Below are 23,678 nucleotides of genomic sequence, written 5' to 3' on the forward strand. Positions count from 1 at the left end.
GTTTGTTTTTAGAAGGCAGAATGACTTGTACTAGCAAATTCATATTCTTCCTAGTCTTTTTTTTTAAAGTTCTTCTTGAGACAGGGTCTCACTCCATGACTCAGGCTGGAATTCATGGCACCATCTTGGCTTACTGCAATTTCTGCCTCCCAGGTTCAAGAAATTCTCCTGCGTCAGTCTTCCAAGTAGCTGGGATTACAGGCATGTGCCACCATGTCTGGCTTATTTGTTTATTTATTCGTAGAGATGGGGTTTTACTATGTTGGCCAGGCTGGTCTCAAACTCTTGGCTTCAAGTGATCCACCTGCCTCTGCCTCCCTAAATGCTGGGATCACAGGTGTGAGCCACTGTGCATGGCCCATCATAGTCTTTTATTAGCTTTCTTAATCCTGCTCAAACCAATTGGATGCAGTATTTCTTACAGTGTTCACAATTCCTAATAAAAGTACAGTGATGTGTTCTCATATTTTCTATTCTATTCTGATGGTTTATTCTACAATATTTCATTTTGTTAAAAAATAAGTCAAAAAAATTAAGTGTAGTTGTGACCCATTAAGCTTATTTTACAATCTACTAGTGTATTATACATTCCAAGTAGTCTGAATAATGCTGACATAAATAATAAATATATAAACCAATGAGAGAAGTTCGGAGAGTGGTAAGTGCTATAGAAAATGTAAAAGAATCATGTGATAGAAGAGGAAGTGACTGGGAAGAGACTAATTTTTCCAGGGATTGAATTTACCCTGCATGGGAGGTGTTCTTGGAGGAGATGATAATGAATTGCACTCTGCATAGTTTAGGGTACTGGTCTGAGTCTATTCTTCAGCATTTATGAGTAGTTTGAAGTATATCATTTTTATTTGTACTTCTGATTTGCCAGTTGTTTTGTGTATATCTGGTGAATCCCCAGCTAGACTACAGCTTCCTGCAGGACAAGTCTTTTTTCACTTTTTATAAAATCTCCCCCAATACTCAGTTTTGTGCTGTGTGTAAAGTTGGTGCTAGACAAATGCTAGTTCAATGCTGGTTACTGAAAATCACACTAACCCAGGGCAGACATTCCTATAGGTGGAGCAGACAGGAGCCTGTGCCAGGTGGTCAGGGTTGGGTAGCTTCTTGAATCCTTCAAAATAGCTCTTCATTGTTGCTTGAGTGTGAATCTTCGTAATTAGAAATTCAATCCTTTGTCTTAAAGACTTTATCAGTGAAGTCTTAGCAAACATTTACGCCTCTGTGGAATGTGTATAATTATATGACTGAGTCATGGCTGAACTCAAAAGGAGGATTGGCCTGGCTAATCCCTCCTAAGCACCAGTTCTGCTGTCTGGAGAGTGGCTACCAGGTACTGAGGTCTGCCTGTCTGGATGGGAGGCCCTAGTGAAATACTTAGTTCCCACTAACTTAGAGAGTCAGAGAGAGTGCAGGTGCCTGATTAATGTCTCATGATTAAAACCATAGTATAGACAGGATTGACCATTAATTACTCACATTTACATACTAATTATAGTATTTTTGCTTTTAAGGAAATACAATACCAAGGCACAAATTGGTTCCCTCCTTTAAGCCTCAATTATCATCAGTTTTGCTCTATTTACTCTGTTTCTGGTTTGTGTCTCAACTCCAGGGAGGACTCTCTTTGGCTCTGCTTGTAGTCAGAACCGAAGCTTTTCAAGCCAGGCATCTCCGGTCATGTCTCTCTTCAGGGCTGGCTGCTCTGGCTCCAAGTCAGGAAGATTCGGAGGCCTGACTGCTCTAAGACAAGCAGAGATCCTCAAAGTCCAGACACTTTTGCCTGTGGGAATGTCGGTGGGAATGTAAAATGGTACAGTCTCTATGGAAAAAAGTATGGCAATTCCTTGTAAAATTAAAAATAACATTACCATATTATTCAGCAATTTCACTTCTGGATATGTACTCAAAAGAATTGAATGCAGGGTCTCAAAGAGATGTTTGTATACCCATGTTCATGGCAGCATTATTCACAAAAGAAGAAAGCAACTCAAGAGTCCATAGATAGATAAATGGAAAAAATGTGTGACATATGTACAATGGAATGTTATCAGTTTTAACAGGGAAGGAAATTCTGACATGTCCACTTTTAAAAAAAATCATACATTTTTAATACATGTAGAAAGGAGACTTCATTTCTTACAAAGTGTTACAGCCTGCAGGGCAGCCATCAGACAGACTGAGAAGTGCAGCCCCTGGTTTTGTAAAACCGTTGGATCTAGAGTTGTCAGATAAAATACCCAGTTAAATTTGGTTTTCAGATACTCAGGATTTAAATTTGAATTTCAGATAAATGATTTTTTAATATATGTTTTAAGTTCTGGGGTACATGTGCAGATCGTGCAGGATTGTTACATAGGTATACACATGCCATGGTGGTTTGCTGCAAGCATCCCCCTGTCATTCTTTTTTTTTTTGGAGATGGGGTTTCATCATGTTGGCCAGGCTGTTCTCGAACTCCTGGACTCAAGTTATCTGCTCACCTTGGCCTCCCAAAGTGCTGGTATTACAAGCTTCCTGTAAGTACTTTAAACAAAAACAAAAACAAAAACAAAAGCATAGGTATATCCCAAATATTGCATGGGTCATACTGACACTAAAAAATTACATATTGTTCATCTGAAATTATTTACTTATTTTTTGAGACGGAGTCTCACTTTGTCACCCAGGTTGGAGTGCAGTAGTGGAATCTCGGCTCACTGCAACCTCTGCCTCCTGGGTTCAAGCGATTATCGTGTTTCAGCCTCCCTAGTAACTGGGATTACAGGTGCACGCCACCACACCTGGCTAATATTTGTATTTTTAGTAGAGATGGGGTTTCACCATGTTGGTCAGGCTGTTCTCAAACTCCCGGACTTAAGTTATCCTCCTGTTTTGGCTCCCAAAGTGCTGGGGATTACAGGTGTGAGCCAACACGCCCAGCCTGAAATTCAATTTCAATTGAGCATGTTGTATTTTTATTTGCTAAATCTGGCACTCTTATTTGGGGCTAGTTTACTAACTGCTTACTGAACACCATCCTGTACTAGGTGTTGGGGTGGGTGGGTTGGGGAGAAGCCGAAAGAAAAGATAGCTCCAGCTCTTGGAAGGTTCACATTCTGGTTTCCTGGAGGATTCTACAGTCATTAAAGTAATCCTCTCCATTATTACAATGACTGCTAGATGAAATTTCTGAGAGCACAGCTTCTGCGTTTTCCTGCTGCCTAGGGCAGAGTTATCCACCTTTACCTCATCATAGAACCACCTGAGACGCCCCTCCCATGGAGAGTCTGATTCCTTTGGTTTAGGGAAGGATCCAGAAGCCCGAGGTTTTAATAAGAACCCAGGTGATCCTGCTGAGATAAGTCTGTGGAACTCTGCCAAGCCTGTCTCTAGGCTCAGGCTCGGAGGCCTCCGAGCAGCAACATTGCCCTAATCACATCCCGTTGGAGCATCTTCAGATCTTCCACGCTCTTCCCAACGCATTCAAAATCTCCGTACCCATTTTGCAGTAGTGAGCTCTGTAAGTTGCTTTACAATTCATAAAGTTTATTTCTATTTGATCTTCACTCTAATTAACCAGGAAAAGCAGGGAAGTTTATTCCTGTTTTACAGAGATGGGCAGGCAGGCTCCCAGGGGCTGAGTTCACACAGCAAGCCCTCGAAGCTGCCAGGGCTGCAAAGCCCGCCCTCTTTCCACCGCACCGAACTACCTCCTTTCGCTTACAAAACGTAGGTGGGGACCACTGGTGTTGGAATGACGGCCCACCTCGAGTTTCAGGTGACTTCCACTCCGCAATTAACTTGCAGGTAGCCCCAGACCTGCAATGAACACACGGGCTGGGGAGAGTGACACACGCCAGAGTCAGTGGGAACCGGCAGCCGAGGGGTGAGCGGGGCTAGAGGCCCCAGGCCAACCGCGGGACAAACGCAGCTGGGAGAGGCAGGCCGCGCTCTGGCCCGTCCCCCTGCAGCTGCACGGCCTGCTCGCCACCGCCCCGGGAGCGCTGCGGATTCCCGAGTCCGGCAGCCGGGCGCGGAGGGCGCGCGGGCACGGCGGCAGGGGCGTGCTCGGAGGACGCGCGCGGCGCTGCTCTTCCAAAGGGCAGCTCCGGGGGAAGGGGGGTGGTATCCCGGGGAAGCCCGTGGCCGCCGCCGATGTCGCTGGGACTCGGAAGTGCCGAAAGAGGGGTGTTGGGAACTCGCGGCGCGCGTGAACGCTGCCGTCGCCGCCGCCCGGGACAGCCCGGAGGTTGGTAGCTGGTGACCACAGGGGGGTCCTGGGGAGGTTAGGTGCTAATTTTTTTTTTTTTTTTTTTTTTTTTTTTTGCGTCAGTTGACTGTTAAAAATGCACAAAACGCTTTCCGTTTCCTACCCTCGTTCCCGTGTGCGCGCCCGAGGGCGGGACAGAGGAAGTTCCCGGTCCGGCGAAGGAGACAAAAGCTGCAGGGGCCGCACGCGCAGTGCGCCCGGGCAGAGGCGGGGATCTGGGCGCCGGGACAAGTCTGCGCACGGCCCTGGCTCCTTGGCCTGGTCCCCGGCTTCCGCCAGTGCTGCGGGGAATTGCGAACTCTGCTCCCTTTGGCAGTGTCGGCGGTGCGCCTACCTGCTGTGACTCCTGGGACTCTAAAGTTAAAGAGTTCCTTCGCGTTCTATCTTCAGGACTCAGTTTCCTTCATCCGTTCTAACCTTCAGGTGGCAGGTCTTTATGCGGAAAAACCCTACCCTTAATGCTCACCAGAGGTACTGGTACACTGGTGTTAAGTGTGCTGCTACCAGTGTTCATTGCTCTTGGATCAGGGTTGTAGGGCTAGAGCATTTGGCATCCTTGGTGGTTTGCATTTTGTGGGAGTGAGAACTTGTCTCTTTCTGGTTCGTTATTTGTTTGTTGCGACGGAGTTTCACTCTCGTCGCCCAGGCTGGAATGCAATGGCACAACCTCAGCTCGCTGCAACCTTCGCTTCCCGCGTTCAAGCGATTCTCCAGCCTCGCCTCCTGAGTAGCTGAAAGTACAGGCATGTGCCACCATGCCCAGCTAATTTTGTATTTTTAGTAGAGACCATGTTGGGAAGGCTGATCTCGAACTTTTTACCTCAGGTGATTTGCCTGCCATGGCCTCCGAAAGTGCTGGGATTACAGGGGTGAGCCACCGCGCCCGGCATCTGTTTTGTATTATTCATTCATTCTCAGAGCTAAGGACCTATTTCAATGTGATTAAGTGCTATGGGAACTCGAGGAGAGGAGAGGGAAGGCTTCATTGAAAAGGTGGTAGTTCAGTGAAGGAGACTTTGAGAAATGATTTTTTCCATTCCTCATGTTCCATTTTCCCTGTGATTTTTCTCCCTCCTTTCTGGTTGCCAGTCAGTCTTCAATTGTAATTAAGTGTTTGATGGGGACAGCTCTGAGCTGAGAGATTCAATTAATGTTAACTTAAGGAGACTAGGTGCTTGTCCCGTGCTTTAGATACATTATTTCTAAACCTTACAGTAACTGGGAAAGATAGGTGGTGTTATCGCTTTTCACAGTGGGATAGAGAAAGCCTTGGAGGGAGGCCAAAGCCACAAACTAGTACATGTCAGGGCCGGCTTTTGAACTCCTCTTTTGGATCAATGCCTGTGCTTTACTGCTTACTTTCCCCTCTCCTTGGAAGTAGGTTAGATGGATCAACTTAGGGTGAAGGTGAAGTCTTTGGAGAAAGCAGACATTTCTGCGGGTGGCCAGATGTTGGTGGGAGCTCTGTAGGTAGCATCAGGAACTTTCGAGCATGGGCCTTACCCCCATGCCCGGCTTCCAGCTCAGGGCCTGTCCCAGGGGGAAGTGTTCCCTAAAGCAGTGGTCCCCAACATTTTTGGCACCAAGGACTGATTTCATGGAAGACAATTTTTTTCATGGACTAGGGGAAGTTGGATGGTTTTTTGGTATAATTCAAGTGCATTACATTTTTTTATTTTGAAACAGAGTCTCGCTCTGTTGCCCAAGCTGGAGTGCAGTGGCATGACACTGGTTCACTGCAACCTCCGCCTCCTGGGATCAAGTAATTTTTGTGCCCCAGTCTCCCCAGTAGCTGGGATTACAGGCATGCGACACCACACCCAGCTAATTTTTGTATTTTTAATAGAGATGGGGTTTCACCATGTCGGCCAGGCTGGTCTCAAACTCCTGAGCTCAAGTCATCCCCTCCCTGGTGTCCCAAAGTGCTGGGATTACAGGTGTGAGTCACCATGCCCACCTGCATTACACTTACTGTGGATTTTATTTCTATACATTGTAATATATAATGAAGTAATTATACAGCTCTCCATAGGGTAGAATCATGGGACCCCTGAGCTTGTTTTCCTGCCACTAGACGGTCCCATCTGGGGGTGAATGGAAGACATTGACATCCAAAGTGTTTGCTTATGTCCAGTCTACTCCGTTGTCTCATTTTGGTTGCTGTCCCTGCAGAAGACCCTGCTTCACAAAGGTAGGATGTTGGAAATGGAAACAGGCTTTTGGGCGCTTTTTAGGCAATCTTGGGATATTTCACCTTCAGTTTAATTCAGAATGTATGGAGATTTGAAGTTGTCTCAAATGTACTTCTAAGGCCCCATCATTTGCCATCTCAAGCAGCTGATCCCCTTCTAGCACGGACATCAATTCACCTGGCTTATTCACAAACGGATCTAGGATCCTTCCCAGTTCGGGGGTCTTTTGTGGTTGGGAAGTAATGCTAAACTTTTTTTTTTTTTCTTTTTTTTTTTTAGAAGGTATCTAGCTCTGTTGCCCAGGCTAGGGTGCAGTGGCACAGTCTTGGCTCACTGCAACATCTGCCTCCTGAGTTCAAGCGATTCTCCTGCCTCAGCCTTCCGAGTAGCTGGGATTATAGGCACCTGGCACCATGCCCAGCTAAGTTTTGTATCGTTGATAGAGATGGGGTTTCACTGTGTTGGTCAGGCTGATCTCAAGCTCCTGACCTCGTGATCCCCCTGCCTTGGCCTCCTAAAGTGCTGGGATTACAAGCATAAGCCACCGCACCCAGCCACTCAAACTCTTTGGAAAGCTGAGATAGGTGATCATGCACCAGCTGGGAGAAAGAAGGTCTTGGCTTAGAATCTTTCAAGATCCCTGCTAATGTTTGAAGCATGTCAGAAATCCCGGTGTTCACTTGTCACCCCAATAATTCATTTGGTTTTGAGTGCAGCTGCTTATCTGCTTATTAGAATACAGTTTTCTCCTGACATGACAGATGGAGTTTGTTGAGGAGGTAAGCAAGTTTTGCAACCCCTTCTGTGAAATGTGCTGCCAGTGGTGATGATTTTTCTAAAAGAAATCTCTGGAACGGTTTTTCTAAAAGAAACCTCGTAACTCAAACTCTGGCCAGTGATCTGCCTTTAGAAAGGCATCTCACTTTTGTGTATAAGAAAAGATGTGTGTGCTCTACATCCATCTCATAGAGATGCATGAATAGACATGAGTTAAGAGCGTGTACTTTAATATGGTTGATAATTTTAATCACATCCTGCAATGCATTCAGTTCAGGTGACATTTTTTGGCTAGCCAACACTTCTCTGTGGATGACACAGCACAAAGACTCACATTTAGAAGTGACCTCTTTGACCCAAGTAGTGAAAACATAAAGCTATCCAGTTATAACAATTGCTCTGCCAATGCATATACTACACAAAATGACCAATTCAGTTATCCTGATATGTAATCATTCAAAGACTTGAATAGTTCTGAAGCTGTGGTGTTGGTTAGCAACAAATGTGCAAGTGACATATCCTTGTGCACCTAACATATCCCCGTGCACATCCTCCTGAAAATCATATCCTACAGAAGCAAGCATTGTTGCCTTGGTGTCAACACTGATAGACTAGGCAACCTGGATTGCATGCCGCGGTGACTCATTAATCCTCTCTAACAAATGTGCCTCAATATCCCCTGCTGTTTCATCAATTCACCTGGTTATGCTGCTAGAGAGGAACGCATGCCACCTTTTGATTGCAGCCTCTCCTAAAAGTTCAGAACAAATGTCCTTAGAAGTAGGCAGGACCAACTCTTCACCAATAGTAAAGGGCTTCTTAGCTTTAGCAGTGCAGTTTGCCACTAAGAATGATCCTCTCATTGCAGACATGATTTGATGAAATGGTAGCCTTCAGTAACTGCTTCTGTAATTTGTGTTCATATTTTTTCCTTTGAAAAACTCCAAAGACTTGTCTTGTAATGCAGGGTGCTTGGTCTCCATGTGGTGAAGCAGTTTTGAAAGTTTCATGGCTTCATTGAATAGCCATTTGGATATGCTACAAAGTTGGCTTGGGGAATGTGAATCACCTGTTGCAATGAACCTGTAATTTGAGTAGGACTCCTGGTATTTTATTTTAAAAGCAGCTTTCTTTTTGTTGGCAGTCTTAGAGTCTTCTGCTGTCTCATCATTGGACATTTTCCCCTTTTTGAAGAAGCTTACCAGTGACATTTGTTTTTTACTCATTTGGCTAGGGTTAGCTTGTGGGCTTACCAGAACTGACAGAGACAAGTGTGCAGGGCAGGAAAGAGGCACAGCTGGAAGTGGTAAATAAAATAATAGGCGGGCCATGAGTGGACGAAAATAAGTGTCTGATTCTGACTTAAAGCCTGCCACCTGATGCAGCTGTACAATGGAAGTACATCAACTCATTGCCACTGTAAAGCCTGCCACCAGCTGCAGCTTGTTACATGACACTCACTGATAGGATTTTGATATAAGTCTGTAAGCAGTTGATTTACTGTGTAGTCTCTGTGTAGTCAAACCTCTCTGCTAATGTTAATCTGTATTTGCAGCCACTTCCCAGTGCTAGCACCACCTGTAGTCCCAACTACTTGAGAGGCTGAGGAGGAAGTATCACTTGAGCCCAGGAGGTCAAGGCTGCAGTGAGCTGTGATCAGGCCATTGCACTCTAGCCTATATGACAGTGTGAGCCACCACATCCAGCCTGTTAGCGCATTACAAATAGCAGTTTCCTCCTCCTTCAGTGAGGGTCCCCTTTTGCTCAGGTTCACAGTTGTTTCTGGTGATGAAAGCTTTGGAGAGGGAATTGCTGGGTTGTTTATATAATCTACCTGCTCTGCTCCTTCTGTAGGTAATGTGGTTGGAGACTATTCCTGAGATAGTGGATGTCTGTCATGTAGTGTATACACCCTACTTTTTTTTTTTTTTTTTTTTTTTCTGTGAGTAGAAATGAAACTTAGCGGTAGATGTTATTACTAGCGTCAGGGAAGAAAAGTGAACTATCACCTATCCCACAGACATTTAAAAGCTCTTAAGATGTTATGAACAATTTCGTGGTAATACATTTGAAAATTCAGATTAAATTGACAAATTTTTCCAATAAAACATATAACCGAAGACACAAAAACTAGAAGAAAATGAGTAGTTTTATATCTATTAAAGACATTAAATTTGTAGTTAAAAACTTTTTTGTAGCAAAATTTTCAGGCCCAGATGGCTTTACTAGTGAAACTTCCAAACATTTAAGAAAATTAAAGAGAGAAAACACTTTCCAGTTGCATTTATGAGGCCAGCACAATCTCGTTACTAAAAATTGATAAGGATCTTACAAGAAAATTATAGGCCAAATGCTCATAAAGACAGACACGTAAGTCTTAACTAATGTATTGGTAAGTCAAATCTAGCAATCCATGAAAAGTATAATAAATCATGACTAAGTTGAATTTATTTCAGGAATGTAAACTTTAACACTAGAAAAGTCAACAAATGCAATTTAACTCTATACATGAAGTAAAGGAGAGAAATTATTTGATAAAATTCAGCACTCATTCATGATAAAAAGAACTCTTGGCCGGGCGCGGTGGCTCAAGCCTGTAATCCCAGCACTTTGGGAGGCCGAGGCGGGTGGATCACGAGGTCGAGAGATCGAGACCATCCTGGTCAACATGGTGAAACCCCGTCTCTACTAAAAATACAAAAAAATTAGCTGGGCATGGTGGACCGTGCCTGTAATCCCAGCTACTCAGGAGGCTGAGGCAGGAGAATTGCCTGAACCCAGGAGGCGGAGGTTGCGGTGAGCCGAGATCGCGCCATTGCACTCTAGCCTGGGTAACAAGAGCGAAACTCCGTCTCAAAAAAAAAAAAAAAAAAAAAAAAAAAAAAAAGAACTCTGCAAGCTGGAGCATTGAAAAAAATTAGATTTAAAATAATGAAGGGTATGGCATTGCTCTGCAAATCTATAGATTTGGGGGAATCCCAATCAAAATCCCAGCAGATTTTTTTCCTTCAGAAATAGAAGGTGATAAGCTGATTGTAAAATTTATTTGGAAATTCTAGACAATCTAAGAAGAGCACAATCGGAGGACCTAAGCTGCTAGATCAGTGGGTAGTCATGTCAGTGTGGTATTGGCATAAGGCTACACAGATTATGGAACTGAGTAGAGAATCCATACACAGGCTTATATATCTGTAGTCTTTTATGACAGAGGTGACACTGCAGGGCAGTGGAGAGAAGATGACCTCAGTAAATGATGCTGGGTCAATTGGCTATCCACATGGACAAAATGAATCTAGATCATGTGCCTCATCTCATATACAAAAATTAATTAAGGTGATATACACCTAAATGTGAATGCTAAAACAAAGCTCCTGGAAGAAAGCAAAGTAAAATATCTTTATGACCTAGGGACAAGGTTTTTTCAATAGGACCCCAAAGGCACTAATTGGTACAGTAGTAAGAAGGAACAAATTATTGCCTCACATAACATGGATGAATCTCATGACACAAAGCTGAGCAAAACCAAGACAGACATAAAAGAGAAAGTGCAATGTGATTCCATCAATGTGAATTTTACAACCAGATAGAACTAAATAAACTATGGTCGTAGAAGTCAGGCTGATGGTCACCTTTGATGCGAGTTAATGGCTAGGAAAGGGCAGAAGGGGCTTCTGAGGCATTCTTTTGTTTTTTTTTTTGTTTTTGTTTTTTTTTTTTTGGAAACGGGATCTCACTCTGTCACCCAGGCTGCAGTGCAGTGGTGTGATCTCAACTCCCTGCAGTCTCCCTCTTCTAGGCTCAAGCGATCCTATCACCTCAGCCTCTCGAGTAGCTGGGTCTAGAGGTGTGCACCACCATGCCTGGCTAATTTTTGTGCTGTTTTTAGAGATGAGGTCTTGCCATGCTGCTCAGGCTGGTCTCAAACTGCTAGGCTCAAGCAATCTGCCTGTCTCCACCTCCCAAAGTGCTAGAATTACAGATGTGAGCTACTGCCTCTGGCCTGGTAAGCAGTTTTTTAAAATCTTGGTGGTAATTAAATAAGGCTTTCCACTTCTTGAAAGCCCTAAGGGCCGGGCATGGTGGCCTCTTCCTGTAATCCCAGCCCTTTGAGAGGAGGGAGGAGGGAGGAGGGAGGAGGGAGGAGGGAGGAGGGAGGAGGGAGGATCACTTGAGGCCAGGAGTTTGAGATCAGCCTGGGCAACATAGCAAGAACCTGTCTCTAAACAAAACAAGACCAAAAAATTAGGCTGTGATGATGCAAGCCTGCAGTCCCAGCTATTCCTGAGGCCAAGGCAGGAGGATCACTTGAGCCCAGGAATTGGAGGCTTCAGTGAGCTATGATCATGGCACTGCACTCTAGTCTTGGTGACAAAGTGAGACCCTGTTTAAGAAAAAAATAATAAAAAGGAAGCCTTGAGATTTTTTCTTTATTTAAGTATATTTTAATAAAATTTACTTTAAATCTTATAAAAAGTTAGGTTCATTCTGATGCTTTCAGGCTGGGGAGTGGAAGATGTGGGCATAAGCCTTGCTGATTAAAAAGGCTTAAAATAGATTGAGAATTTTCAGGGGGAAAGAATGCAATATCACATCAGTAGCTTTTTTTTTTTTGAATTAGGGACTTATAAAATTGACTCCCTTTTGCCAATCTTTAATGGCAGAGATCTGGCTTAAGGGAATTTCATATAAAAAGACTTAGAGTTATGTTTGATTATAAGATTGGTATCAGTGTGAGGTGGAAATCAAAAAATGTGAAGGGAGTATTAAGTATAAAATTTTGTTTTCAGATTTAATTTTCTTCCAATGTAAGTTTTAAAAGTTTATGGCCACTGGATTAAAAAACAATCTGTTTTCTATAAATCCTTTCAGTTAGGTACTTTCCTTCCATAAGGCCATGATCTGAGGGCAGGGATGGTATATGAGTTTCCTATGGCACCTGTAATAAATTAACAAAAATTCAGTGGCTTAAAACAACACGTATTTATTACCTGTGGTTCTGGATGTTGGAGATCCAAAATGGGTCAGCAGGGTTCATTTCTTCTGGAGGTTCTAGGGAAGAATCTTTTTGTTGTTGTTGACTTTTCCAGCCTTTAGATGCCTCTTATATTCCTTTGTTCAGGAGCCCTTCCTCAGTCTTCAAAGCATACCACTCTAACCTCTGCCTTCAGCGTCACCTCACATTTCCTCTCTGTCTCTGACCCTTCTGCCTCCCTCCTATAAGGAACCTTGTGATTACCTTGGGCCTACCCAGATAATCCAGGCGAATCTCTCAATTAAAAGATCCTTAATCACATCAGCAGAGTCCCTTTTGCTGTGTAAGGCAACATATTCACGGGTTCCAGGGATCAGGACATGGAGATTCCTAGGGGAGCCATCTCTGGTGGATCCCACAGAGGGGATCTTTATGTTTTGTCTTCACAAAGAGTTCTTGGTTGTCAGTAGGAGTTCATTTGCATTTGTTGAATGAAGACCTGGGTCTAAGATTTCATTATTTGAGTGCAGTTTGTGAAAGAAGAGAAGTGATGGTCTTGTCCTCGCACTGTTTGACACAACTGGAGCTTTGGGTTCAGTTCTGTGGACCTGTACTGTAAAGAGATGACTGAGAGAAAGGCAAAGGATCTGGGACAGGCGTGGTGGCTCATGCTTGTAATCCCAGCACTTTGGGGGGTATAGACAGGAGGATCACTTAGGCCCAGGAGTTCAAGAACAGCCTGGGAAAACATAGTGAGACCCCTGTGTCTTAAAAAACTGGGTGTGATGTCTCTTGTCTGTAGTCCCAGCTACTCAGGAGGCTGAGATGGAAGGATTGCTTGAGGCTGGGAGGTTGAGGCTGCAGTGAGCCAAGGTCGTGCCACTGTATTCCAGCCTGAGCAACAGAGTGAGACTGAGACCTGGTCCCAAGAGAAAAAAAAAAAAGGAAACTAGAACCAAGTCATTGAAGTAATGGTTGAAGGAATCATAGATGTTGGTTTGGAAGAGTGTTTGGATGGAGTAGATGGCATTAATTACTTTTAAACATTTGAAGGAGTATTATTGGAAAGAATAAAAAAGTCTTTTTAGTATACTCAGTAATAGCATTAAAAACAACAAGAATAAGCATTTCAGAGTTTACTATGCCTAAGGCACTCTTTTTATCATTTTATAAACTCATTTAATCCTCACATCAATTTTCTGAGGTTTGCTATTTTTTATTTTTAACAGATAAGAAAATTGAGGCACAGAGAGGTTATGCAACTTGTCCTAGGTCGTCACACAACCATAAAGTGGGAAAGCTGATATTCAATCTTTGGCATTCTGACTGCAGAGCCACCCCTGAAATCACATGACACTATGCTGTCTCTATGCCTTTAGTTCCAGAAGGTAGAAGATGACCAGTGGCAGAATAAATCCACCTCTGTATTTTTAGAAATAGAGGGGTAGGCCGGGCACGGTGGCTCAAGCCTGTAATCCCAGCACTTTGGGAGGCCGAGGCGGGTGGATCACGAGGTCAAGAGATCGAGACCATCCTGGTCAACATGGTGAAACCCCGTCTCTACTAAAAATACTAAAAATTAGCTGGGCATGGTGGCTCATGCCTGTAATCCCAGCTACTCAGGAGGCTGAGGCAGGAGAATTGCCTGAACCCAGGAGGCGGAGGTTGCGGTGAGCCGAGAATGCGCCATTGCACTCCAGCTTGGGCAACAAGAGCAAAACTCCGTCTCAAAAGAAATAGAGGGGTAGATTTCAAGGGAGAATATGTTAACAATCAGAACTGCTAGCTAGGCACAGTGGTGTGCACCTGGGAGGCTGAGGCAGGAGGATCACTTGAATCCAGGAGTTCAGAGCTGCAGTGAACTGTGATCACACCACTGCACTCCAGCCTGGGTGACAGAGTGAGACCCTGTCTCAAAACAAAAACAGCAAAAGCAAGGACTGCTTAGGAACAGAGTTTCTCTGCCTTGTAATGTTACTGGAAATGGTCAAGTAGGTTATAAAAGGAATTCCCAAACTGGCTGGAGATGAGACAAAATGGAAACAGAGACCTCACTGATTTTGAAATTCTGATTTGGATTTCATTACATATATATGAAAGAAAGGAGAAGAAAACCTTTGCAACATTTTATGTAATAAAGATCCATTGCGAAAGGTTTTTCAACTGATTTTCCAGATTTTAGTGATTAGTAACTATAATAAACCTGGTGTGGTAGTTTGTGTCCCCACCCCTTTCTAAGGTACCCTTGCTGTTTCTTTCATAAGGAAGTATGGTCTGTTTTCTCCTCCCCCTTGAATCTGAGCTGGCCTTTGGACTTGCTTTGACCAATAAACTGTTCTGTGAACTCCGGAGCCCGGTCCTTAAAGGACGTTGCACCTCTTGCCTTTTTTCTTTTGGAGCCCTGCAGCCTCACTGCTGTGAAAAAGCTGAGTCCAGCCTAACAGAGGAGGAGGCCTGGCCTGGAGGAGAAGGGAGGTGTCTTGTATGAGCTGTCCCCAAACGCCAGACGTGTGCATGAGGTCATCGTGGCCCCTCCAGCCCCAGTGGAGCTGTGCGGTAACAGAAGTCACATGAGTGACCCCAGGAGGGACATGAACAGAACTGTCCAGACTGCCATCCCACAAGATCCTTAAAAAGAATGAAAGTTCGTTGTTCTAAGGTACTACGTGTTGTGATGGTTTCTTATGCAGGAATACATAACTGATACATAACATGTTGGTGCAGATTTGGAAGTAGTAGGTATATGTTTTAAACTATTCTGTAATTAGACTTCCCCCCCCCCCCCCCCCCCGCAGTCCAGTGGACCTCTTCCAGTCTATCTAGTCGTTCTTCTGTGTTGATGAAGCCTTTCTGGGTTTGGAGAAGTGTTTTCCCTTAGAATTATGTGGGTGGAAGAATAAGAGTATAAGACTCTTAAGTGGGGACCACCAGGTGCAGTGGCTCATGCTTGTAATTCCAGCACTTTGGGAGACTGAGGCAGGAGGATCACTCGAGGCCAGGAGTTTGAGACCAGCCTGGGAAACATGGCAAAACCCATCTCTACTAAAAATACAAAAATTAGCAGGCTGTGGTGGGGTGCACCTGTAATCCCAGCTACCCAGGAGGCTGAAGCAGGAGAGTCACTTGAGCCTGGGAGGAGGAGGTTGCAGTGAGCTGAGATCATGCCAATGCACTCCCTCCAATGCACAGAGGAAGAATATGTCTCAGAAAAAAAAAAAAAAAGACTTAAGTGGGGTTTGGAGAGAATTGTGATTTGGGAATCTGGACTTGGTGATTTTCCTGGAGAAAGTCATATAATTCAGAGTCTACAAAATAGGGTCAGTTCCATGAAAATTGGACCCTGGAAAAGGCAAAAGTCTCATACCACTTTTTCCAAATATGATGGAATATTGCACTATTTCATTTTCTTTAAAGCCAACATCATTTCAGTGGGTATGTGCTGCTTTCACTTTGATTACTTGTGGTTTCCAGAGAGCTCATTTGTTTCTGAATTTAGAACTGTTTCAATTTTACTCTTACCAACAGCATAGCTGTTGACTCTCCCATCTTGTTTCTAAGGTAAATCGGTTTGGTTCAATTTGCCTTTTTCAGTAAATCTTTTAAGGAATATATGTGAGTTAGATGTTTAATGTGTATTTTGATTATATTTCATTGATTAAAAAATGTTTTATTGCAGAGCGATGTTATACATTTTAAAAATTCTATTGCATTTAGACCACATATATTACCTTCTAGCTTTTCTAATAGATTGATTTCATTATAGATTTTGGAAAAAATGAATCCAGTACACTGTAAGAGTAGTGAGGTGGCTGAGGGAAGGCTCTAGAGTTAGGTTCTGTGGGTATGAATCCAAGCTCTGCTGCTTACCAGTTGTGTGGTTTGCGGCAGGTTTCATTTCCTCTTGGGTTAAGTGAGGTTATCAAAAGCACCAACCTCAAAGGGTTGTTATGAAGAGTAAATGAGACAATACTTGTAAAGTGCTTTTTCCGCTGTAGGAAATCTGTAAATAGAACTCGTTCTAGTAGAGCTATTACTGAAGCATAAGAAAACGCAGTAGAGAGAAATCTTCATTTAGGACGTTAAGCAGTGAGTTGGTAGAAGTGATGCTGGTATGGAAGGATTGTTAGCTTCATGATGAGAGCTCTCTTGTTAAAATCCTCTGGTGCATGTTAGTATTGGGTGATAGCCCATTTAGTGCTTGATATCAAGATTTAAGAGCAGAAAATATTTAAAATGGAAATGTTGGAATCCGTTAGTTGCCTGCATCGGAAGTAAAGCTACAGTCCTTTTAAAATGATACTGAAAGTTGCTGGGGAAAAAGCATCTTGCAGTCGTTATGTTTATGCATGTTTCAGGCTTTGGCAAGGTGAGCTGTACTTTTCTTCCAAGATCAAGGAACAGGATTTCTGCCTGTATGACAGCGGGGGTTGGGAATTTTGGTTCTGATTTCTGCTCCATTGCTGGCTTCTCTGTCCATGGGCAGATCGCTGCTTCTTCCTGAGCAGGATTCTGATTCCTGAAAGGGACCTAAAAACTTACTACCTCCTGTGAGGATCAGAGTAGATGGCATCTTTGAAAGCAGGTGGAGTGTTAAATTCCAAAGTAAATGCAAATGTAGGTAGCTCCAGTATAGAAAAACTCTATTAGCTGAGAGATTCTTGCCGTTTTACAGCTAACATTTTATTCTGCGGCCCTCTTGAGTTCTATAATTCCCGGATAAATACATTTTTTGACATGTTCAACTTCGGGGTGTTTGTACCCAATTTGGAGGTGGAGAAAGCTTTCTGTTACTCCAGTCTGAATTCCTTCCTTCTGACTCGAGGAAAACCTTTGCTTTGATTTCCTTTAATGTCTAATATTAAATGCATGTTCTATCGCTTTGTCCTCACTTGACTTGAAATTCTCTTTTCAATAACATTTAGCTTGGAGATCCTGTTGTCTTACAGCTTTGGAGTTGCTATTTTATCTTCATCTTCCTCTTTTTTCCCTTTACCAACTTCTGGACTAGTTTGATGCCAGGGAGAACTTAATATTTTCCCATCTCTGTGGCTTGGTTCAGCATCCTCTACTTTCACTAAAGGCCTAAATCATCAACCTCCCTGCCTCTTGGGTCTATCACAGCATCAAGGGGCTTCTTTGTGGCGCTTCATTCAAATAATTAGATGTGCTGGCTTGCAAGCCTGAAGTTTCTGCAGGAAATCAAATAGAAATGTGAAATCGTATGTTTGAAGACTCCTTACCACTTGGCTCCTGTTCTCCCTTCCCTGAACCATCCACACTTTCTCTTTTCAGTCCTGATCAGTGTTCCCATGTGGTGAAAGTTTCCTTAGACACATCTCACTGTCACACATTCCAACAACCTTCCTTCACTCTTACATCTCAACAGTGCAATCTCTTTTAAGTAGGTTAATCAGGTAGACTTCTACTTAAAAACAAGCTGTGTCCCTATAGATTGTCTGTTTTCTATAGAAACAATGTTGTAAGTGGTGATTACCTTTCTAGGCTATCGCACAGCTACCCGCTTAGCTGATAATGTTGCTGCAGGACTGTGTGCATGAAAACAGAAAGGAAGCATCACTTCCACATTTGAGTAAGAATCTCCTTGATTTAAGCCTGATCCCTCTGCTGAAAGAGGGACATGCTTGTTTAGAGCATGAGAAATAGAAACTTGAGCATTTTCTGAGAGGGTTTTTGGGAACCTCTGAGGGCCTGGACATTTAAAAAAGGTTCCAGTTGTATTCGCAAATGTGCAGCTTTCCTGTTCTTTGATATTGTTGTGTCATAAATCCCTCAAGATGTATCTACTCTGATACTTTCTGGCTGCACAGCTGAAATAAACAGGGAAAACAAAGTAGGGGAATAATTTTCCTGAGATAAATGGGCAAGAGTTGAAAAGAGAGGTGTGAGGAAGAAAGGTCTGCTAAGGCAGATTGGTGAGTGTGTGGTGGTGGTATTATGAGGTGGCATTTATGTAGTGGAGAGTGATGAACATGAAAATGGAACGTACTGACTATCATTCCCTTGGGGGTAGCAGAGAGGTAGGTGGAGAGGAAGGGGCAGCAGGCAGAAAGCTCGCAGGTGGCCCCCAAGGACAGTCTGCTTGCTCTCCAGGGTGGCCTTGGATTGGGCATCAGAAGAGGATTGAGATATTAAAGCCCTGGAGATGCCAACCTCCTGAAAGAGGTCCGGGTGCAGGTAGGATGGGCACACCTCGGGAAGGTCAGATTTCTTTGATTCAGGGAGAAAATCAGGGTCAGAGGTAGGTAGGCTCCTGATGAATGAAATTCACTAACTAGTAAATGCTAATGTTTGTTGAGTGCTTATTCAGTGCCAGGCCCTGGGCTAAGCATTTTACATTTAACCCCTTCAACAACCCTATGAGAAAACATCTGGGAGGCCATCATCTACCTAAGTTCCTCAATCAGTAAATGACAGAACCTGGGATTCTACCCCTCCCCTCTCCCATCCCTCTCCCTCCAACCCCACAGGTGGGTTTGGTGTCAGAATTTATTACTGTGTTGTCAGGTGGAGACTATTTGGTTCAATCCCTAAATTTTGGGGGTGAGAGGATAGCTAGTTTTGCTGTTTAGTTACCTCCTGGTTTGCTGCTAGTTACTATGTACCTTTGTGTATATATCTACAAAACATAGCAGGAAACAATAACATTGTTTCAACAATGTTACTATTTCATTCAAACAATGACATTGTTTCCTTATACCACTGAAGAAAGAAAATGGATTTTCTGCCTGGAGTGTGCACATTCTCCCTATGTCTGCAGGGGTTTTCTCCCGGTACTTGGGTTTCCTCTGACATCCCAAAGCTGTGCCTATGAGGTGACTTAGGGTGTCTAAATGGTCCCAGTGTGTGAGTGTGACCGAGTACCCTATTAGGTTTATCTGTGATGGCATCGAATGCCTGTTGCTGTTCATCTGTCCAAGGTAGAGGGCTCTGAATCTAGTCCCTTTTAAAGGCCTGCTAAAGTGGCTTAGCCGTCAACTCCAAATTTGGAATCCAAATTCAACAAAAGCCAGACATTCCTGGGAATCCCTGCAATTGCTTCCTGTTTTGGGGACCCCCTCAGGGCCACCGTTACCTGCTTTCAGTCAGTTTTTAGCTTCCTTCAGCTTGAAGCTGAGGTTCCAGAGACTAGCAGGCACCTGTGAAAATCTCCCCTACAAGGAGATGGCTTCGAGGCTACTGTTAATTTACAACCCAGCTGAGCCCAAGATGATGCCAGCCCACTCACAAGAGGGAGCAACAATTCAAGACGGGTCATCGGAACAAGTCATGCAGGCCGGCACTGCCTCACCCCATGCCACAACTCCCTTCCCCTTTTTAAGCCTTTGCACTTCGCTTGGAAATTTGAACTAATTTCGTTAAGGCAAGAATCTAGGCCATCTTCCCCATTGCTAGCTTTGGTCTATAATAAAGTCACTTTCCTTCTACCTTACCTCTAACTTGCTAATTTGTTTTGCAAGTGGCGAGCAGCTGAACCTGTGTTTGGTAATGAGCGTGAGGGTGTGAGTATGAGTGGGTTCTGCGCTGGGATGGCATCCTGTCCAGGGCGGGTTTCTACCTTGCTTCCTGAGCCGCTGGAATGGGCTCCAGCCACCAGAGACCCTGAATTGGAACAAGTGAGGTGGAAAATGAATGAATAAAAATTATCTAACAAATGTGTAAAGTCTATGATAATCATACAAATGCATGACAATAAATAATGTATGAAAGCACTCCAGGAGTCCACCCTAACTGTAAATGATTTGAACTGCATGGTGGCAGGAGGTACTCCTTATAATTTTTGCTTTGTAAAACATTTTATTTCTTGGTTTAACCCACTACCACTACAACTGCCATCACTTGCTGGTTCATCAATCTTGGGTAAACAATGATCTTACATGTGCTTATTAATCTTAAAATGTATGTATAGCTCATGTTTATTTTAGTATTTACTATTAGAAGTGTTTTGGGCTGGGCACGTTGTCTCACTCCTGTAATCCCACAACTTCAGGAGGCTGAGGTGGGCAGATCACGAGGTCAGGAGTTCGAGATCAGCCTGACCAACATGGTGAAACCTCATCTGTACTGAAAATACAAAAAAATTATCTGGATGTGCTGGTGCACACCCGTAATCCCAGCTACTTGGGAGGCTGAGGCAGAAATCACTCAAACCTAGGAGGAGGAAGTTGCAGTGGGCCGAGATCGTGCCACTGCACTCCAGCCTGGGTGACAGGGTGAGACTCCATCTCAAAAACAACAACAAAAAAAGCAAAAAACAAAAACCCAAAAAAAGATGTTTTGGTCTTTATTTAGATGTTTGATGCTTTTGCGACCAGGAATATGCAGTGAGAACTTACCTTTTGTTTATAGCAATTAGTGTATTGTAAAATTAGTTGCATTATACATTGTTTTGCTTAAAGTTACAATTTCAAAGACCCTACTGGTGACATTAAATAGGGACTCACTGTACAATCCAGCTAAGAGCAGCACTGCTTAGAGTATAGTCATGCCTGTAATCCCAGCACTTTTGTAGGCCAAGGCAGGTGGATCTCCTGAGCTCGGGAGTTTGAGACCAACCTGGGCAACAAAAATAGAAAAGTTAGCCTGGTGTGATGGTTCATGCCTGTAATCCCAGCTACTCAGGAGGCTGAGGTGTGAGGATTGCTTGAGCCTGGGAAGTTGAAGCTGCAGCAAGTTGAGATCCTGCCACTGTACTCCCACTTGGGCAACAGAGCTAGACCTTGTCTCAAACAAACAAACAAAAAAGTTTGTTTGCCACCCTGGAGGGGTGGCACTGAAAGGGGAAATAATTAAACTGAATTTTCTAGGAAAATTGTCTCAGAATGTCCCTGAAAAGCATCTAACAGGTAGGCCTTTTAAAACTTTCATTTAATCTACAAGATCATTTGTGTTCAAATTTCAGTAGCCTTTTAAAGAGATCAGCTCTTTGTTAATCACTGATTCTTCCTGAGGCAGAGGTCATCCAGTATAACAGTAACATATTTCAACAGGCAAGATGTTAAATTATAAACCAAGAAATTAAAATTACCATCCCACTAAAGGGAAGACTGCCAAATTCCTAAAAACTTCCAGAAAGGAGTCTTGTTATTCTAAAGATGAAAGTATTTAAAAATAAATTGTGAGCAGAAATGGATAAAGCTAGAAGCAGTTCTGAGAAATAGTAAGGAACTTGAGCAAGTGATATTGAATACCGGGACATAGAGAGGCTTGTGTAAAGCATGTGTGTGTGATTGCTTCTGGATCCCTTAGGTTGCAGAAAAAGGCTACACCAAACTTTCTGGGTGGCTTTTAGGTAATGAAATGGGGCACTCTGGGTGCAAGACAGCTTATTTCTGAAATTGTGATTTATCAAAGCTGAAGTTCATTTCCCTCCCTGTTCTATCTCCCAGTGGCTTGAAGAAAGGAGTTTGTGTGTGGCAGAGTCTGAGTAACTACATTGGCATTAATGGGGTAGGCTGTGGCAGAGTGGAGGGGGAGGACCCTGGGTCCAAAGACCTGGATTTAAGCCTTGGCTCAGTTATTTACTTATTTGTTTACTCATTATTTAGACAAAATTGTACACATGTATGTTGCACAATGTAATGTTTATACATTATGAGATGATTAAATCAAGGCAATTAACATATCCATCATGTTACCTGCTTATTTTATGGTGAGGTACTTTTCATAGAACAGAATACATTATTGTTAACTGTAACCACCGTGCTGTACAATAGACCCCCAGAATGTATTCATCCTGTCCAACTGAAACTTTGTATCTCTTAACCAACATCTTCCCCCCTTCCCCCCAGCCCCTGGCAACCACTACTTCTGTGAGTTTGACTTTTTTTAGATTTCACGTATAAGTGAGATCATGCAGTATTTGTTTTTTTGCTCTGGCTCCGTTATTTCTGGCTCTGTGACCTCATCACTTTGTCATCTATAAAACGCCTACCTCCTCTGTTCCACTTGCACCTACTTCACCAGGCTGTTGTGAAAACAAAATGAGATAACGTGTGAATTCTGGGTTTTGGCATTACTGTCACGTTAGAAGTATTTGTGAGGGGCTTAAAATTTTGCTCTTAATTTGGCATCCCTAGTGAGACATATTTGAGAGGTTTAAAGCAGTAAAGGCCATAAAAGGGTTTGAATTTAGTGAACTCTGTTACTTGGGAACATCTGTAATCATTTAATTTGCTGACTTTTAGCACCAAACTTTCGCATACCTTCTCTATTACTTAAAATATGGTCATGGCTGCCATGACAGAGAGATCTAGAATGGGAGAGGCTTAAACAACCTAGAAATGCATTTCTGTTTCCTGTAACAGTCCAGATATAAGAGGTCTGGGGCACTTGGGAGGTTGGGGTTGTTGGCACATGGAGTCAAGAACTGAGGGACCTCTGTCTTGTTCATGTGGCTGTCACCTCTTGATCCACAGTGGCTGTTCCAGCTCTTTTCAACAGGAAAGGGAGGGAAAGAGATGGCCACAGTCATGTCCCTTCTTCACTCACACCCTTTTGAATGGAACTATTCAGGTGTCCACACTTAGCTACAATGTAGTATTGAGCTCAGCATCTTGTGTCCAAACGAAATTTTAATTGCTGTGTAAGAAAAAAGACTGAATACTGAAAAGGGGTAGGGAGGGGTGGTGGATAATGAGCAGTGTCTGTCACAGAAGCCTGTGGTTATGTTATTAACTTCTCTTTAAGAAATGTACAGATGAAGCCTGACACAGAGGCTTGTGCCTATAATTCCAGCTACTCAGGAGGCTGAGATGGGAGGATCACTTGAGGCCAGGAGATCAAGACCAGCCTGGGCAACATAGAGACCCTGTCTCTAAAAATAAGTAAGAGACTGCATAGATGCATGACAGACAGAGAGGTTTATATTATTCTATTCTGATAATCAACTACAGGATAGTACTGGATTTCTTTTTCTTTTTCTTTCTTTTTTTTTTTTTTTGAGACATGGTCTCATTCTGTCACTGAGGCAGGAGTGCAGTGGCACAATCTCGGTTGTCTGCAACCTCGGCCTCCTGGATTTAAGTGATTCTCCTGCCTCAGCCTCCTGTGTAGCTGGGATTATTGGCAAGCACCACCATACCTGGCTAATTCTTATATTTTTAGTTGCAGTGGGTTTTGTCATGTTGGTCAGGCTTGTCTCGAACTCCTGGCCTCAAGTGATCCACCCACCTTGGCCTCCCACAGTGATGAGGTAACAGGTATGTGCCACCGCACCCAGCCAATTTTCTTTTAAGTTTTTATTTTATTACTTTTTGTAGAGATGGGATATGGCTATGTTGCCCAGGCTGGTCTTGAACTGCTGGCCTCAAGTGTTCCTCCCATCTTGGCCCCCTAAAGTGTTGGTATTACAGGCATGAGCCACCATGCCTGGCCCGTAGGATGATACTTGAAAGGGATGATGAGGATGGTGAATCTGTTGGCTTAGAGGTTTGAATATTGTTTGTGCTTTTCA

At 43.4% G+C, this 23,678-nt stretch overlaps 1 protein-coding gene across 13 annotated transcripts in view; it reads left to right on the forward strand.

The window, feature by feature from the left end:
• Positions 1 to 3,686: 3,686 nt before the first annotated feature.
• Positions 3,687 to 23,678, forward strand: part of HHAT (hedgehog acyltransferase) — a 351,381-nt gene continuing 331,389 nt past the window's right edge. For 8 of the 13 annotated variants that reach the window (XR_012513537.1, XM_039463443.2, XM_039463444.2 and 5 more), the window contains exon 1: positions 4,154 to 4,243. Coding sequence is in view for 1 of the 13 variants with exons in the window: in XM_074385142.1 (XP_074241243.1) it covers positions 4,150 to 4,243 (94 nt within the window). In the remaining 12 variants the exon portion in view is untranslated. Of the gene's footprint in view, positions 3,802 to 4,065; positions 4,244 to 4,351; positions 6,456 to 13,799; positions 14,865 to 18,816; positions 23,050 to 23,678 lie in introns of those variants that run through there. The other 5 variants (XM_074385137.1, XM_074385142.1, XM_074385138.1 and 2 more) reach the window with 5 other exon arrangements.

The sequence above is a fragment of the Saimiri boliviensis genome, chromosome 14 (genome assembly GCF_048565385.1).
Source record: "Saimiri boliviensis isolate mSaiBol1 chromosome 14, mSaiBol1.pri, whole genome shotgun sequence".
NCBI classification, from domain to species: domain Eukaryota; kingdom Metazoa; phylum Chordata; class Mammalia; order Primates; family Cebidae; genus Saimiri; species Saimiri boliviensis.